This window comes from Gilbertella persicaria (genome assembly GCF_025201335.1).
Source record: "Gilbertella persicaria strain CBS 190.32 chromosome Unknown B0P05scaffold_4, whole genome shotgun sequence".
Lineage (NCBI taxonomy): Eukaryota > Fungi > Mucoromycota > Mucoromycetes > Mucorales > Choanephoraceae > Gilbertella > Gilbertella persicaria.
In genome coordinates, this window is record NW_026251965.1 from 185,016 (window position 1) to 200,422 (window position 15,407).

A 15,407-nucleotide genomic window follows, 5' to 3' on the forward strand; every position below is an offset into this window, starting at 1 on the left:
GAAAATTTATTTATATGTGGAGATAAAAAATTTTTTTCTATCAAGTGGCCAACATTGCTTGTTTTTCTTTAGCTGATGCTTTAACTATTAATAGGCAAAATGATAAGAAAAATGATTTCCTTTTTTTTCAATTGTGCTTACCTGGAGCAGGAACATGATTTGGTACACTGGGTATTTCAGGATCAGATACAGGTTCAGGCAACTTGTTTTTGGGCACTTCGGGTAACTTGGCGTTCAGCTTAATTTGATTACTCGATTAGTATTATATTTCTAAATAAAGAACTCTACCTCTTCTTCTCTCAATTCGTTTAATTCGCGTTCTATTTCCTCCTCTTCTTCAGCACTTATTAATCCATGTAACATTTCATCGATTTCCTATAATTTGGGTCATATTAGTCATAGATTCGTAATTTGGCAGAAATTACATTTTGATAAGCAATCGCATCAGCTGTATCGTCCATGAGTTTCTCAACAGCTTCTATGGATGTTTCTTTGTGAATTTCCTTTAGTACATCATTGCCCTTTTGTAGCCCCTCCAACACTTGTTTCTCGACAAGAGCGTATTCAATCGAATGTGTCTAAAATAAATAATGATTATGCATATCAACAAATTCAAATTTACACTTACAAGTTCTTCTAAATTCATTAATTGTTGGTCTGTCTTTTCAAGCAGCTGAACTTGATACTTTTTTTTCTTTAGAGCCAATAAGGCCTTCTGTTTATTTCCTTGTTGTAGTGCAAGTTTAGCTACTTCTACTTCTTTATCAATAACAACATTGAGCTACAAAATAATAAGACTCAAAACAAGGAGAAATTTATATATCTCACATTCTTTTGATATCGTTTCAGTTTATCCCTCTGTACTTTCAAATCGAGAATAGCCTTGTCTTGGGAAGTGATTTTGTTTTTTGAAGCACCCGCACCCATCTCTCACAACTATGTAAAAAAAAAGGGGGAGAAAGTGTACTTATGTGTGAAAAAAAATAGGAGGAAGATATCTGTCACAACATTTAGCCAATCAAATGGAGCTTTATTAAGCAGATTCAACAAGGGCATAGCGAGAAGCACTACGATCAAATAAGCTTGACTTTAAATCAAGATCTTGTAAATAAGGATGTTCAGGAACAGCCTCCCTCAATTGACTGTAAAATGAATTAGACACCCTCTTTATCTATGCTTTGACTTACCCAACATAACGGTTAACAACATCTTGGGGTTTAGCAGTTAAGATAGCACAACTAATCATGTTAATAATCGTATCTGGATCATTAGAGTCCTATGAGAAAAGCGTATTAGACAAAAAAAAAAAAAAAAAAACGCATATCTTGTTGACTCTTTTACCTTGTTTTGTGCCTCTAATAATAAGCTTTCTGCTTCAGGATATCTGCCCAAGGTGAGATTAGCAGCAGCTTGACCATTCAACACCTTGACTGTTTGTGCTGTGCTTGATTGACCAAATTCTTCGTAGATATAGAATGCTTCTTGATATTTTTCACCACCCTAATCAACGCATTAATGTATATTCAATCCTACAATGACACTTACCACACGAAGATCAACCCAAGCTTCCATCATTTGTAACAATAAGGCATCTTCAGCCCAAGACTTGACGCTAGCAACTTCATTTCTAGCCAAGTCTAATCGATCCATCAAGAGATAGATTTGAACAGCCAAAGCGCAACTAATAGAATAATGAGACAATAAGATATAACTCTATTCATTACCATTCTAATTTCTTTTGGCGCGAATGAAGCGTTCTTAAAGCATCTTCAAGTTGGCCTGTTTGAACGAAAAGAGTAGCAAGAGTTACTTGAACAACAGGATCAATACGGTTAGCACCTTCTTCCAATAAAGCGTTGGCTTTAGTGATATACTCTGCACTGTTAGTCTTGTTAGACGAAAACTCGGCTAATAATCTGATAGCCTTCAGAGGCGCTTCTTCACTATGTTCAGTAAAGTTGATGACCAAGTTGTATTTGCCTTGGGCAATGTAGGAACGGTATAAAAAGGTTTGTGCTTCAAGCTTGGCTTCAGTAGAGAATAAGCCATGGCTTGAGTTTGATTCGTTAATAACAGTTTGGTAGTTGCCTACACTGAAAAGGTTGCGAATACCAAACAAGATTGACTCTTCGTCCATAGTAGATGAGAAATAAAAATAAAAGACTGGTACGTGTCAGGAAGACCAATGTCCCTTTTTTGAAGAAGCTGAATCTATACAACCGAATTAGCAGTCCGACAAACTTGCTTTTTTTGTTACTCTTACTTCACGCCTATTCTAATCGATCTCTTGGTGTCAGCAAGGATAAGGTCAAATTAAATAAGTGTTGTGGTGATTGCTTTTGCGAGAATTGCTTTAGAGAGCTTAGTGATATCAATTGCCAAAACAAAATGAGCGTCTTGGGATGTAGCAGTCATTTTTTCATCAAGACACAAAGATCACTTTTACACAGAAAACTTCCTTTTTTTTCCTCAACTTTCTATTTTTCTTTGACTATTCTTAACACTAATGAATGTGAAAGCCTGTTGAAGCATTAAGCATATATTTGAGATGATATATGCTCGTTTGTAATACACACATTGATATAGCTACTGTGCTAAGTTTCCTTTCACTATCTCTACGAAATCTTCTAACATGAAAACCTATTCGTATGCCTCGGCTGCCAATGAAAAAAAGCAGCTCTTCACTACCCAACTTTATCTTCTCAATCAATCTTTAGGTGGAAAAAATTGCAGAATACCCTTCCTGCTCAAGCATGGCTGCTAAAATCTCAACAAATCCAGAGTTACTTTCCCTTTTTGATGCAGAGTTATAAGTTTGAGATCTACAAGATATTTAAAACATCTTATTGAAATACAATACATACCTATTCACATACTCTTCTTACTTGATAGGCATTACAGGCTAGAACTTGTTACTTGCACTCGCTTCGTGTCACCCTAGAACTAGATTAAGATAGAATGTTCCACTTTGACTTATTGACAATAGCTTAAAAATAGCAATGAATCCAGGAAAGAAGAAGCATTCTTTTTCTTCTTTCTTTTCTTTTTATTGTCTTTAACATGAAATCTTTCTATTTTCTTTTGACTGTTTTTTTCTTGATATTGTGTGCTTGTGCTGACGATTTCACTATTGAGTTCTATAAGAAACCAAATTATAAACAAGAAGCAGGAATCGTCTCTGGTGAAGTATCGCCTGGTGGTAGTGCAGGGGCCAAAAATGGCAATATGGAAGTTGCCTCCTTCAAGACGGAATCTTTTCTTCAAGTAACACTGTATGAAAAGCCCTATTATAAAGGCAAGAGTCATACCTACAAAGGATCTCAAAAAAGATCAATCCTCCTGTTCATGTTGGCAGTGTTAAATGGAAGCATTTGGGTTGAGTTTCTCACAAAGCCTCTTTTGTGCTACTAAGGGAAATCCGTAATTGAACTGTCATGCAATTCATTTTATTAAATAAACATGTGCAAAAAAAAAAAACAATCGCCTTTGACTGTGCTATGCGCTCTGGTAAAACCTCTGTGCATGAGTTTTATAGCCATTCTATCATAACAACTGTATTTGTAATTACATAGCTGTCTTTTCTACTTATCTTTCAGTAATTTTATTCATTATCTGTTTGGCTTTATATATATGATGTCCAAAGAAGGCATCATATACAAAAAATGCTGGTCGTCGAATAGTCATTTCTAGTTTTTGTCTGGCCACCTCCAAATCAGGTGTTTGTTGCCTAAGAAAAAGACAAAAGTTGTATGAATTGTTTACTTGATTGTTAAAACATGTATTTATCTGGAGTCTCTGCTACAAGAACAAATGATGAGCTACCGAATCACTTATATACATAAGAAGCTTTATTAAAGCTTTTGATCCTCTTACACTTAACCTTTGGCATATACATCAAACATGCTACACATTGCCCTATATTCATAGCTTCAGTTTGACTGTTTACATTTTCTAGGTAAGAAAATTGGTATTTAAACACCAAGCATAGTTTTTGCATAACATTCATTATCTGCCATATCCAAAGCCGTTCTTTTTGGTCTCAAAATAGCCAAGTACTATAATATGATTTGCTCGCCTGTAATACTCAGATCAAATGGTATCAATAAAAGTACCTATTTATTAATTGCTATCTACTAAAATGGCCTCTCTTGTATTGATTATGGTGTGCAATGAACTTTGGTTGCATTTTTCAAGGCAATGCTCAAATGAAGTCACCTTTTTCATCTTAGTAAACTCGCTTTCTTTTCCTCAGAAGTACCTAGATATGGCCTTATCTGATTTTGGTTGGATCAGATTTTTTTTGTATAATATTTTTTTTTGTATAGTATTTTTTTAGTTACACATCACAGAGGGGTGTAACGTGGATAGACTGAAAAAAAAAAGGAGCGTATAAGAAGTAATCATTGAGAGACTTAGAAAACGTTTACGAGTAAAGAATGCTTGTATAGTGAGATCAAAGTCTGACTAATAATGTCGGAAATGATCCACTCAGGGTTGAAGGGTTGATTGTCCAAAGCGAAACGCCAGTAAGCGGACCATATTCTCCATTGGCAGACAAATAGAACCATAAAGGGACGACTGTCAGGCAGTAGGAAAGGAGGCAGGATTCGAGACAGAGCAGGCGATAAACCGTATCAGCTAAAAAACACATCTGTGGATAGAAATAAGTGAGGACTTCAATCCAAATGGTCCATTTTCAAGGACAGTAAAGAATGAAATGTTCAAAAGAGTCGATACTCGAAGAACACAGGCGACAATTACTGTTGTGAACGCGATTGATTTATACAATTGTGCTTCTGTAGGTAGTTTCTTATTGATAACTCTGAACCACAAAGTTCTAGAAGGTAAAAGCATTGAGGAAGACCAGAACAGACGCAGCAATTTAGATGGCAAATCCAATTGAGTATTTGAAGCACTGGAATAATTATGCATCCTGTAAGCCTTGGACGTGTATTGGCTCCAGAGAGGAGAGCCATGCAATTAGCTCACTAATGATTGATCGTTTTCTTCAACATTTACTTGCTCCACTTCATTATAGATATAAGGAATCAAAAGGGTTGTAACTGCACGCAATGTCGAATCAGTATATCGTTGTACAGTGAACGGCATAAGAGGGGAAACTTGGAATACTCTGTGCGTACTTGTAAACGTAGCCAGTGCGTGTTTTCATCAAACTTGAAGAAGATCATTGCAGGCAATTCTGTATGTCGATAGAGCCAATGGCCAGAGGGCAGGTCAGAGAACATCCTAGTTAAAAGAAAATGCAGCAATGTTTGGATAGGTACTCGCTGTAGGTTAAAGTTAATCCCAAAATGGTCAAATGCTTGAAATATGACAGGAATGATAGAGAACTGATGGCAGATATCATGTTTTCGCAAGACCGGGGAAAAAAAAGGCAGAGTAGGAAAGGAGGAGCTGGTAGACATAAACAGTAGATGATGGCTTAAAGCACTCTTCAGCAGCGTATTACCTTGGTTTCGATCAAGAAGAGCAAAAAGCCATTTCATTTGGAGTATTAAGTGTTGGCGCGCAGGATTTAGAAGACCAATGCCACCCTGTAGGCGGGAAGACATAATTGATTGAAAGATATCTTGGGATATTTCTCTTGCCAGACAAACTTGTATATCAACCGCCGTATCTGGTCTAAAAATGCTTGTGTCGGGTGGAAAAGCCGCAGACAGAACCATAGTTGGGACAGGATGAGAGTGTTTGCAATCATTTGACCTCCTCGAAGAGACAAGCGTCGTTGTGAGAAAACGCAAATCAGTGTTTGCACTTTGTTAAATAGCATATCCTGAACAAAATTTCTTTGCGTACTAGTATAAGACATGTAGAAACCTAAATACCTCAGGATAGTTGGTGAAGATTCGGAATAGTAGGTGTCAATTCGGCGTTGCCTTAACAGTGTTGACCAGGAAGACACAGTACCACCACTCAGTGAAGATGCTTCGGCCTTGTGCTGATTGAAAATTGCATTAGAGACCTTAGCGTAATTGTTCAAGTGAGTCTGAAGGCGTACAAAGTCATTTTGGTCGTGAACAAAGACACAGATGTCGTCCACATATGCTGGGCATTTGATCTGTTGGTTGCTTGAGGAGTTCGAAGAAGAATAACCTTGGTACAATGGAACTTGAAGCATAGACAATAATAGTGGCTCCAAAGCAAGATTGAACAGTATTGGTGAAAGAGGGTCACCCTGACGTAGACCTCGCTTCTGATTGACTGGTTCCGTGAGGAATTTATTAACATTAATATAGACTGAGTTATCAAAAAAAAAAACAGACTACTAATGCTATCAATCAGTGAAAAGGGAAAGCCAAAAGCACGTAGCACCTGAGTCAGATATCCGGCATGAACTCGATCATACGCCTTCTCTTGATCAAGAAGTAAGCCGATAACAGGATGGTTTTGGTATCTTGCTTGTTGTAGTATCAGATGCACCAACATTCCATTATTGTTAATAAATCTGTCATTGAGAAATCCTGTTTGATAAGGATGGCTAGATCAGACCTACATTGGGCCATTTCAAAAAATTTTGTCTTTTTCATCTTCACGAGCTCTCGTGATCCTCCATGGTCAAAAAAATAAAAATAAAAAAACGGACCGGTTTGATAGTCAGGTTGTCGAGTAATGGAACATCAAAGATTGGCATGTTTAAGCCCTGTTTTGCTTTTGCCAAACATTTGCACACCATCTTGGCATGATTTGTACCATTATTTATAAATAGCTGGTTGCCTATCTGCTGCATTTATGTCTTTCATTACTACACTTCTTTGTTATCTCTTTGTTTTTATGCATCTAGAGCCCATGAAAGGCACCACACCTATACAAGCAGCCTTTATCGGAGAGTGAAATTTGAGGTATTTCAAATTTTCTTGTGGCCATCCAAAAATAAGCATCTGTTGACAATGACTAAAAACGCAGTTGTTTCATCTTAAGGTCTTAACAAAAGTTGTAGTTCTTTGTTTTTCAACTTTATTGATGCAAAGAATACAGCAACTCTACTAGCAAAATATAAAGACACACTACAAAATACTTTTTAGGGGTTCTCAAACCTATCTCATCTTTCTCCTAACATGATGCGCACATAAAAGCAGCCAACAAAAACTAGAGCTTTTGGCGCATATTTTAAGCATTGAATCATGACGATAGCTTTAGCCGTTGTGTCATAAAGCTCAAAAGAAGCCAGAATAGCGGAGTATGAAAAGCAGGTCCTGGATAATAACCCTTCAAAATTTTGACCTTTTGACCATTTTGAACATATTGATTTTTAGTGTCGCAAATGACACCAATAGTGCCTTGTGGCCTAATAAACATGATCTGTATGTGTTTTGGGTATTCGAGGCACTAGGGACTGTTTTGTTCTCCACTTAAGACAAAAAATGAAAATATTTCAGCTCTACCAGTTAAATCAAGCTATAATGCCTAGCGTATCACATACCTAGTCATCCAATCAATGCTCGCCATGTTTGAGTTGTAAGTTGATATAAAAAGCAATTGTTTCTTAATTATGAAATATATATTTTTTTTTGCTTCAACTTGTATTGAAATGGTAATGTACTTATTGTATGCCATAAAATTGCTCATAAAATGCAATAGGCCACTACTCCTGCTCTTCGTCAAAAAAACCAAATTTATAACAAGCGTTCCAAGAATGGTGTTGTAGCCACCAAAGCTGCCGAGGTAAGATAATAAAACAAAAAGAAAGGAAACAAGCGCTAATGTTTGCGTAGAAATCTAAGCACGTTAAGAAGAGTAACTTCTCTTATGTAGCTGTTGGCGTTTTTGCCTTTGCATTGTTTGGTGGTGGTGAGTTTTGACAATGCCTCTTGTTCATTATTGACTTATGTTTAAATAGTTATTCTTCAACTCATCGATCTCTTGCTTTAATTCAACTCGCTATCATACCATAATGTTTATTTATTTCATCCTCGTACATCTACACATATCGTATATTTATTGCACATAATATAAATAAAAAAAATCTCAAGTTTGACACTCCAAGAGAAGGTTCAGGAAAGGAATGCAACAAATATGCATATTTAGATAGATTCCATACGTTTTTGGATAAGCATGGTTTTAGGATGATCTTTACCAAACACAACAGAACGAATCTTTAAGGCATTCGAAAAGGCGGCTTTGGCTTCTTTTGCCCATTTTTTTTCTAGCACAGCGCTGCGACCTTGTGTTTCTTTCATCTTTTCACACAATTCACCTAAATTTTGCCAGTAATCAGAAATCTCAGATGTATTGGCGGGTAGTCCTTTTTCTGCGTATTGCTCCATCAAGTTGAGGATAGATTTGTTCACTTCAATTGCGCCTTTTAAGTCACCATTATGGCGCTTGCAATTCATAAGTGGGATGAAAGAATTCAGTTTAAAGGAATTCAATGTATGTAATCCATTGTTGGTACTCTTGGTCAACACTTCTAGTTTTTCTGATCCTTTTCTATAATTACGTTCTTGTCGTATAGCTGTCATACCCAACATGTATGTCTTGTTAGCACTATCGAGAGTGTCTCGTACAGCATCAGCAGAAATTTCATGAGCACATTGAGCGCATTTGAATGTTCCCTTTTCTAAATATAAGCTCTTTGATCCTTTGGTCAAGTGTTCTACTGGTGTTGCAGGAATAACATAAACATCTTTTTGGCATTCTTTGCAGTCAACACCCTGTAAGAAGCGATCCACTGATTTTTCTATTGGACTAGCACAGCGCTTGCATTTACACCAGAAATGTTTTGAAGCAAGCAAATCTTGTCTACGCTCATCTCGGTCAGAATATAAGTCAATATAGCTTACAACCAATTCTTCGTCTTTGCTGACTGGTCTTATTGTTCTGAAAGCTAATTGACCATTGGGCATACCAACAAAGGCAGTATTGGGATTGCAGCCATGGTTAAAGAACATAGCGCCTAATGGAAATAAGCCAAGAGCAACATCAGTGTTTCTAGATTGATTATCGCCCAGACCATGAGCATTTGAATTGATTCTATAGATGCATGAATACTTTTTTTTGCCTTTTTTTTGCCTTTTTTTGCCTTTTTTTGCTTATTTACCTGCATGCAAGTGTAACCATATCGTCCACAGATATATGCATATTTTCCTGCATTTCCATCAAAAGTCTAGAAGCTAATTTACCAGGCGTCAACAATTGCTAAAGAACAAAAAAGGTCACTTACCTGCTTCCGCCAATACCTTGATAAAAGCAGGATTGGTATCCTCCTTATGACTAATAAGTTCTTCGACACACCAATAAGGTGTTGGTTTGGGATCTTCATGGTTGTTGGTTTTTTGTGTATCCAAATATTTTTGTGCCATCAACAGTGTCATTAGGCGAAGCAAATCTGAGTCGACATCGGTGGCTCTTCCAATAGCATCCACTTGTGCAAAAGCACTACAGACCAAAACATGCAAGTCATTGTTTTTTTCTAAGCATTCCTGAGAACAATAAAATACTTTTTGACAGTCGGAACACATCATCTTTTGACTCAAATCAGTAAGACAAACGTGACACTGTTGATCAAGGAACTCGGATCGAACTACAAAAGCTGACGCTTGTTCTTGACATAATCCAACACCAGCCTCTAAATTTTCAGAGGCAGTAACATGACGTCCTTTTGCTCTTGTGTTATTTAGCTTGACGGGGTATGAAGTGAAAGCTTGCTCGTAAAAAGGATCAAGAGGAGGTGGAGCGGGTCCATTGGATTTTTTCTTGTTGGATTTCTTCTTCTTTTTCGAAACTGAGCAATCCTGTACGTTTTTGCTCAAGTCGTTATCAATCGTTTCATTCAGGTCTACCATGTTTATATTGACTGTGTAAAAGAAGAAGAGAAAAAGCGACTACAGCTTGTAAAAAAAAGCAGAAAAACAATGTTAGACGTGACTGTCCTCAATCCCTTCAATCTCCGGTTCAACGTCTTTGGAAGTCGTTCCTTGATGCTTTACAATGCGAAATAATATCCTTACTTTGATCGTTAGAATTATGAATTTTCACTGATAACCTACGCTCTCCCTGTCAAGATAAGGAACTTGTTTTCTGTCTCTTTTTTTATTGCCCGTTCACGAACTTTTTAGGTCTCGAACTTTTTAGGTCTCGAAATTTTTAGGTCTCGAACTATAATGGATGACATTTCCTCGCTCAGTTCCAATTCAGTAGCTGCTAAAGATATTTTCCCCGTCTCTTCCACTAAATTACTTTTTTTTTTTTTTTGCCTTGTGTAAAGTTCGGAGGACCCATCGGATCTGTATCCATAGGGGAGACACTTCCCGCTTTTGCAATGTATGTGATCGGATCATGTAGCTCAGTTAGCATCATGTTACCAAAGACTCTTGTTCTTCTGACAGTTTTTATTGTCTTTCCCTCTCCTTTCCTATTTTCCATTGTCGTGCACTCTCTTCTTTCAGCCATTTTTAACTACAAAATACGTACGGCAAATAAGATGATATAAAAGAAAAGAAATGTTCTCCATGACAAGATGTGCATAAAAAGTACTTGCTGTTGCTGCAAACAGTTGATAAAAACAAACCAACACTAGATAGCCAAAAAATGAAGCCTCCCAAAAAACCGGAAAGACTTAAAAATACTTTGAACTCATTAATTCATCCTAAAAATGAAACTATTGATTAATGCTGTTAGAAAATAAAGTCTAATATCTTTATTAAATAAATTACAAAATGTTATATCTACAAAATGCTTAGAAAATCATAGAAGCAAGAATGCCAAAAACCAAAGCAATGCTAGGGGTAGTCAAACTGGCGCCATTAGCGATAGCTTGGACTTGAGAAAAAGCAGTGGCAGAAGAGTCAGAGCTGGTGGCGGCATTGCTAGCCTCAGTAACCAAAGTAGTAGTAGCAGCAACAAGAGTAGAGGCACCTGACGTTTCTGTTGTTGTATTGGTAGTGGTTGTGTTGTTTATTGTGCTGTTCAAGCCACTGGGCCATTGGTAGTTTTCAAAGTAAGGATTAGTGATGTTAGCACAAGTAGCAACATCAAGGACTTGTTTGTAGCTTGACTGAATCTTGGGCAAGTATTCAAGGGCCAAAGACATAGTGAGGTTATCGATTTCATGAGTCAAAACAATGTTACCACCAGTAGCAAATGTGCCGTTGCTGCCCATATCAACAAATTCTTGATAAGTCTTTTCAACAGCTTCAGGAGTAGAACCATCATCGGCAGCCCAATCGTCAGTATCCAAGTTCCAGATAACGGCAGTCATGCCCAATTGAGAAGCAATCCAACGAACACGGTCATCAACATCACCATAAGGAGGACGCCAGTAACGAGGAGTCAAGCCAGTAGCGAGCTTGATGGCCTTTTGAGTGAAGTACAATTCAGCAAGAACTTCCTTGTTAGTCAGGGTTGTCATGTAAGGGTGAGACCAGGTGTGAGAAGCAATATGATGACCGTCAACAGCACCACGCAAAGCACCGTAGGGCCAGTCAAGCACATTGGATCCAATATAGAACATAGTAGCCTTTAATTTTTGTTCTTGAAGGTAGTCATACAAGGCGTTGTGAGAGCAGTTGGGCCCATCATCATAAGTCAAACCCCAGGTCTCGGGCTCATCACACTGGTAGATATCAGCATTGACATCAGAAAGTTTGGGAATAGTACAAGTAGTAGCAGACCACCAACAATCAGGATCAGTATCATAGTCATAGCCAGAGTCATCCAAGTCACCGTCTGATTTGGTCTTACGAACAGAGATGTTGGGGGCTTTGCTCCAGTCAATGGAATTGTACAAGTCAGTGAATTCAGCAGAAGAGCTCATGAACTTGGCAGAAGCTTTTTCCCAACCGTCAGGGAATTCAGAGCGATTGATCTTGATCAAGGAAGCATCAGGAGTATAATCAGAGCATTCAACAGTAGGGTCGAGACTAGTTGTTTGTTCAATAGAAGGAACGGTGATGTTTGTAGGGTCAATTTGCGATTGAAGTGATTGGTAGTAGTTGGAGGCGTCAGCTGAAGCAAAAGCAATGAGCTTAGCAATAGCTACAGAGATAGTCAATGTCTTGATATTCATTTTTTTAAGAAAATGTCGAATAAAAAAAAACAATCGTATCAATCGTGGTATTTATATTAACTGCACAATAGTGTTTTGAGTTACACTTGCCTTCTTGGCAAACTGCGACTCCGCTATGTTACAACAAAAAGAATAGTCCAAAAATAGAGAAAAGTGATTATAGATGGTAAATATCACTAACATGGAAAACAATAATATTAAAAACGGAGGGATATGTTTGTAGAAAACGTACGTATCCCTAACGAATTAGTGTTATAGTTTTATTATTTACTTTGTCAGGTACCGTCTTGAAACTTAATTAAGCGAGGGTGGGCGCAGATTATCCAGGATATTGCAAATGATGCGATGATCAACACATTTCTTCAGAAAATCATTGTGCCCATAAATAAGTTTCCATGTGTGCTATTAATAAATTTCCCGGCAATTACGTTGTGCAAAGTCCCTTTTCTTTTTCTTATTATATGCACAACTAAGATCCGTGTTTACATATAATGAACGATTAAATGTCTATAGGCATTGTATTATCAATTCTAGACATGTTTGGAAATAAGAAAAAAAACGCGTAAAATCTAAGCCTTCATCAAGGCTTGATGGCTGTGATATAATGCATCTTTCCAGCCATGGGCCACATAACAAGGGAATGAAGATGTTACGTTTCACACTAGCGTTTGTCTATTTTTTTGCCTATTTTTAGTAAAATAACGCTCTTTTCAAAAACAATTTTTTCCTTTTCTTAGTAACCTGCTTCTGCTAAAAAAATCTCACTCTATTTAGATACAAAAACATGGATGCATAAGGCTGATGTTCGTTAAACATATAATATCGTTTTTTAAAAAATGCATAAGTATCACAAAGTCTTTAATGCTGTTGAGGCTCTTCATTATCGGGCATATCGGAATTTGTTAGATCAATGAAAAATCCGGTTTCTTCTTTAAAAGGGTAATAAAAAGAAATTGTCTTTAATGATGATGCTTCAGTTCAGCGAGAAGCTAAACTTGAGTTTGTTTACAACTAAAGCCGCTTTGTTTATTATCTTCAATCGCATTAGACCTGATGTTTTGGACACAAAAATATCTTTTTTGATTTAATCAACTTCTCACGGCTTTTCGAACTGATTGGTTTTCTTTTTATGCACAGCTTTATTTTGTGATTATGTGTTACTTGTAGTTCGATGTATCTTGCAGAGTAGGAAACTAATTTAATATGGCAAAGAAAATAAAACAATAATTCATTGTGTAAACTTGTTTGATTATTCTTTGTGATTTTTCTTTGTTCGAAGACGGAATGAGCATATTTCAAAGTAAGCAGGCTGTTTAAACAAAGAGTGAGATAAGAGGTGGCTTTCTTGTTTCTCAGCAAACGCGTGGTGTCTAATTTGAAATGACACCAGAAACATACTTAGACTTGTACGACATCTAATTTGTAATCATAGCAAGGTTTATTTATAGCACTTGGGACAACCTGATAAATCCCAGAATAAAATCTGTCTATTCTAAGACGTTTCTAGAGCGATTGGACAAAATAGTAAACATTAAGCCCTTATTTCTTTATTTGGGAACAGATTAAGGCTTATTCAGAGATGGCTTTGTTTTTTGATGAATTGAAATAGTAAAGAAAGCAAACTGATTAACATGTAACGAAAAGAAATCATAAAGTAAAAGTTATTTCTTTTTTAATTTAAAATAACATGGCAGCAGCGAAGGCCGCAACCAAACCAAGCTTAGGAGCAACTGAGGTAGCATCACTGGTAGCCACATTAACACGGGCAGCAGCGGCAGTAGCAGTTGACAAGCTTAAGCTGACGGTAGTGGTACCATCAGAACTTGAAGAGGAAGCGTTCAAGACATCGGTCCATTCATGGTCTTCAAAATAAGGATAAGAGATGTTGGCACAAGTAGCAACATTAAGGACTTGTTTGTAGCTTGACTGAATCTTGGGCAAGTATTCAAGGGCCAAAGACATGGTAGTGTTGTTGATTTCATGAGTCAAAACAATGTTACCACTATTAGCAAATGTGCCGTTGCTGCCCATATCAACGTAATCTTGATAGGTCTTTTCAACGGCTTCGACAGTAGTAGTATCACCGGCAGCCCAATCGTCAGTATCCAAGTTCCAGATAACGGCAGTCATGCCCAATTGAGAAGCAATCCAACGAACACGGTCATCAACATCACCATAAGGAGGACGCCAGTAACGAGGAGTCAAGCCAGTAGCGAGCTTGATGGCCTTTTGAGTGAAGTACAATTCAGCAAGAACTTCCTTGTTAGTCAGGGTTGTCATGTAAGGGTGAGACCAGGTGTGAGAAGCGATATGGTGACCATCCTTGATACCACGCATAGCACCGTAGGGCCAGTCAAGCACATTGGAGCCAATATAGAACATAGTAGCCTTCAAGCTCTTTTCTTGAAGGAAATCATAGAAGGCGTTGTGAGAGCAGTTGGGCCCATCATCGTAAGTCAAACCCCAGGTCTCGGGCTCATCACACTTGTAGATATCAGCATTGACATCAGAAAGTTTGGGAATAGTACAAGTAGTAGCAGACCACCAACAATCAGGATCAGTATCATAGTCATATTTAGAGCTATCCAAGCCACCATCAGAGTCAGTAGTACGGACAGAGATTTTGGGAGCCTTAGTCCAATCGATTGAATGGTAGAGAGAGAGGAATTCAGCTGACTTGCTCATACCGTTGGAAGTAGCAACATCCCAGACAGTAGGAAACTCGGAATTGTTGATGTTAATCAAAGAAGTTTCAGGATCGTAGTAAGTACATTCAGTAGTAGGATTATCACTAGTAGTTTGCTTGATGGAAGGAACAGTAATGTTTGTGGGATCAATTTGAGAAGTAAAGGAATCATAATAGTTGGTAATTTTAATATCACTAGTGCTTGCACAAGCAAGGGTTGCTAACTCTGCAATGGCAATTGAGATTGTAAGGATCTTGAACTGCATTTTGAATGATAAAGGAATGTAGAGTGCTATAGACAGTCAAGATGAGTTTATGTAGATGTATTTATACTCAAAGTAGGTACACAAATTCATTAATTGGTTTCTCTTGGCAGCAGCTGTCTCCGCTGAAAAAAATGCCAGAAATGGAGAAAATAAACTTAAAAGTAAAAATAAAGTACATGAGCATTGTACAATTCAAATAAAAAGAAAGCAACAACATGTCTAATAACTTGGTAAAGATATTCTGAATTCTGTTTTCTTCATAACCTTATATTGATAGAATATAAATAAAAGCTGCTACTGAACCTTTTATCGTTTAGCCTTTTTTTTTATGTTTTCTGTGTATTTTTCTCAATAGTGATCTGTAATATTTGAAAGGAAACGCGCCTTTTTTTTTTTTTAGAAAAACAAAAACTCAACATCTGTATTAGTG

General features: G+C 37.2%; 8 protein-coding genes across 8 annotated transcripts; 3 read left to right on the forward strand and 5 right to left on the reverse strand.

Moving 5' to 3' along the window:
• Nucleotides 1-40: 40 nt before the first annotated feature.
• B0P05DRAFT_583465 (Snf7-domain-containing protein) lies at nucleotides 41-927 on the reverse strand (the record flags this gene model as incomplete). The annotated part of the gene is made up of 6 exons (XM_051582250.1): nucleotides 41-84; nucleotides 142-238; nucleotides 289-375; nucleotides 426-578; nucleotides 629-781; nucleotides 829-927. 6 exons carry the CDS (start codon nucleotides 925-927, stop codon nucleotides 41-43), a joined length of 633 nt encoding a protein of 210 aa, XP_051438663.1.
• A 55-nt stretch (nucleotides 928-982) lies between these two features.
• Nucleotides 983-2,288, reverse strand: B0P05DRAFT_219752 (coatomer epsilon subunit-domain-containing protein). The gene is made up of 6 exons (XM_051573257.1): nucleotides 2,264-2,288; nucleotides 1,725-2,211; nucleotides 1,546-1,681; nucleotides 1,342-1,500; nucleotides 1,188-1,276; nucleotides 983-1,142 (listed from the first exon to the last, which is right to left on the reverse strand). Exons 2-6 carry the CDS (start codon nucleotides 2,135-2,137, stop codon nucleotides 1,034-1,036), a joined length of 906 nt encoding a protein of 301 aa, XP_051438664.1. The 5' UTR covers nucleotides 2,138-2,211; nucleotides 2,264-2,288; the 3' UTR covers nucleotides 983-1,033.
• Nucleotides 2,289-3,038: 750 nt separating this feature from the next.
• B0P05DRAFT_525259 (uncharacterized protein) lies at nucleotides 3,039-3,537 on the forward strand (the record flags this gene model as incomplete). Its single annotated transcript, XM_051576294.1, has 1 exon — nucleotides 3,039-3,537. A coding segment is annotated over exon 1 (320 nt), but the record flags the coding sequence as incomplete, so codon positions are not given.
• Nucleotides 3,538-6,783: 3,246 nt separating this feature from the next.
• B0P05DRAFT_525268 (uncharacterized protein) lies at nucleotides 6,784-7,525 on the forward strand. Its single transcript, XM_051576295.1, has 2 exons — nucleotides 6,784-7,369; nucleotides 7,442-7,525. Exons 1-2 carry the CDS (start codon nucleotides 7,201-7,203, stop codon nucleotides 7,471-7,473), a joined length of 201 nt encoding a protein of 66 aa, XP_051438666.1. The 5' UTR covers nucleotides 6,784-7,200; the 3' UTR covers nucleotides 7,474-7,525.
• Nucleotides 7,526-7,965, forward strand: B0P05DRAFT_525270 (uncharacterized protein). The gene is made up of 4 exons (XM_051576296.1): nucleotides 7,526-7,552; nucleotides 7,600-7,683; nucleotides 7,734-7,809; nucleotides 7,859-7,965. Exons 1-4 carry the CDS (start codon nucleotides 7,550-7,552, stop codon nucleotides 7,888-7,890), a joined length of 195 nt encoding a protein of 64 aa, XP_051438667.1. The 5' UTR covers nucleotides 7,526-7,549; the 3' UTR covers nucleotides 7,891-7,965.
• On the reverse strand, nucleotides 7,966-9,841 carry B0P05DRAFT_484210 (uncharacterized protein). Its single transcript, XM_051575239.1, has 3 exons — nucleotides 9,182-9,841; nucleotides 9,059-9,131; nucleotides 7,966-8,991 (listed from the first exon to the last, which is right to left on the reverse strand). Exons 1-3 carry the CDS (start codon nucleotides 9,801-9,803, stop codon nucleotides 8,043-8,045), a joined length of 1,644 nt encoding a protein of 547 aa, XP_051438668.1. The 5' UTR covers nucleotides 9,804-9,841; the 3' UTR covers nucleotides 7,966-8,042.
• Nucleotides 9,842-10,629: 788 nt separating this feature from the next.
• B0P05DRAFT_525274 (uncharacterized protein) lies at nucleotides 10,630-11,508 on the reverse strand. The gene has a single exon (XM_051576297.1). The coding sequence runs from the start codon at nucleotides 11,468-11,470 to the stop codon at nucleotides 10,697-10,699; it is 774 nt and encodes a 257-aa protein (XP_051438669.1). The 5' UTR covers nucleotides 11,471-11,508; the 3' UTR covers nucleotides 10,630-10,696.
• Nucleotides 11,509-13,456: 1,948 nt separating this feature from the next.
• On the reverse strand, nucleotides 13,457-14,977 carry B0P05DRAFT_593782 (chitin deacetylase; the record flags this gene model as incomplete). Its single annotated transcript, XM_051583056.1, has 1 exon — nucleotides 13,457-14,977. One exon carries the CDS (start codon nucleotides 14,975-14,977, stop codon nucleotides 13,703-13,705), a length of 1,275 nt encoding a protein of 424 aa, XP_051438670.1. The 3' UTR covers nucleotides 13,457-13,702.
• Nucleotides 14,978-15,407: the final 430 nt, after the last annotated feature.

Excerpts from the sequence above, each read along its gene's own strand:
- B0P05DRAFT_219752 (XM_051573257.1), bottom strand. The coding sequence starts at position 2,137 with ATGGACGAAGAGTCAATCTTGTTTGGTATTCGCAACCTTTTCAGTGTA. Across the intron at positions 1,682-1,724 it reads CGCCAAAAGAAATTAGAATG|TTGCGCTTTGGCTGTTCAAA; the intron begins GTAATGAATAGA and ends TTATTCTATTAG. Across the intron at positions 1,501-1,545 it reads CTTGGGTTGATCTTCGTGTG|GGTGGTGAAAAATATCAAGA; the intron begins GTAAGTGTCATT and ends TGCGTTGATTAG.
- B0P05DRAFT_525268 (XM_051576295.1), top strand. The coding sequence starts at position 7,201 with ATGAAAAGCAGGTCCTGGATAATAACCCTTCAAAATTTTGACCTTTTG. Across the intron at positions 7,370-7,441 it reads AGGGACTGTTTTGTTCTCCA|CTAGTCATCCAATCAATGCT; the intron begins CTTAAGACAAAA and ends CGTATCACATAC.
- B0P05DRAFT_525270 (XM_051576296.1), top strand. Across the intron at positions 7,684-7,733 it reads TAGCCACCAAAGCTGCCGAG|AAATCTAAGCACGTTAAGAA; the intron begins GTAAGATAATAA and ends ATGTTTGCGTAG. Across the intron at positions 7,810-7,858 it reads CTTTGCATTGTTTGGTGGTG|TTATTCTTCAACTCATCGAT; the intron begins GTGAGTTTTGAC and ends ATGTTTAAATAG.
- B0P05DRAFT_484210 (XM_051575239.1), bottom strand. The coding sequence starts at position 9,803 with ATGGTAGACCTGAATGAAACGATTGATAACGACTTGAGCAAAAACGTA. Across the intron at positions 9,132-9,181 it reads CAAGGTATTGGCGGAAGCAG|CTTCTAGACTTTTGATGGAA; the intron begins GTAAGTGACCTT and ends CTGGTAAATTAG. Across the intron at positions 8,992-9,058 it reads ATGGTTACACTTGCATGCAG|AATCAATTCAAATGCTCATG; the intron begins GTAAATAAGCAA and ends ATGCATCTATAG.
- B0P05DRAFT_525274 (XM_051576297.1), bottom strand. The coding sequence starts at position 11,470 with ATGTTCTATATTGGATCCAATGTGCTTGACTGGCCCTACGGTGCTTTG.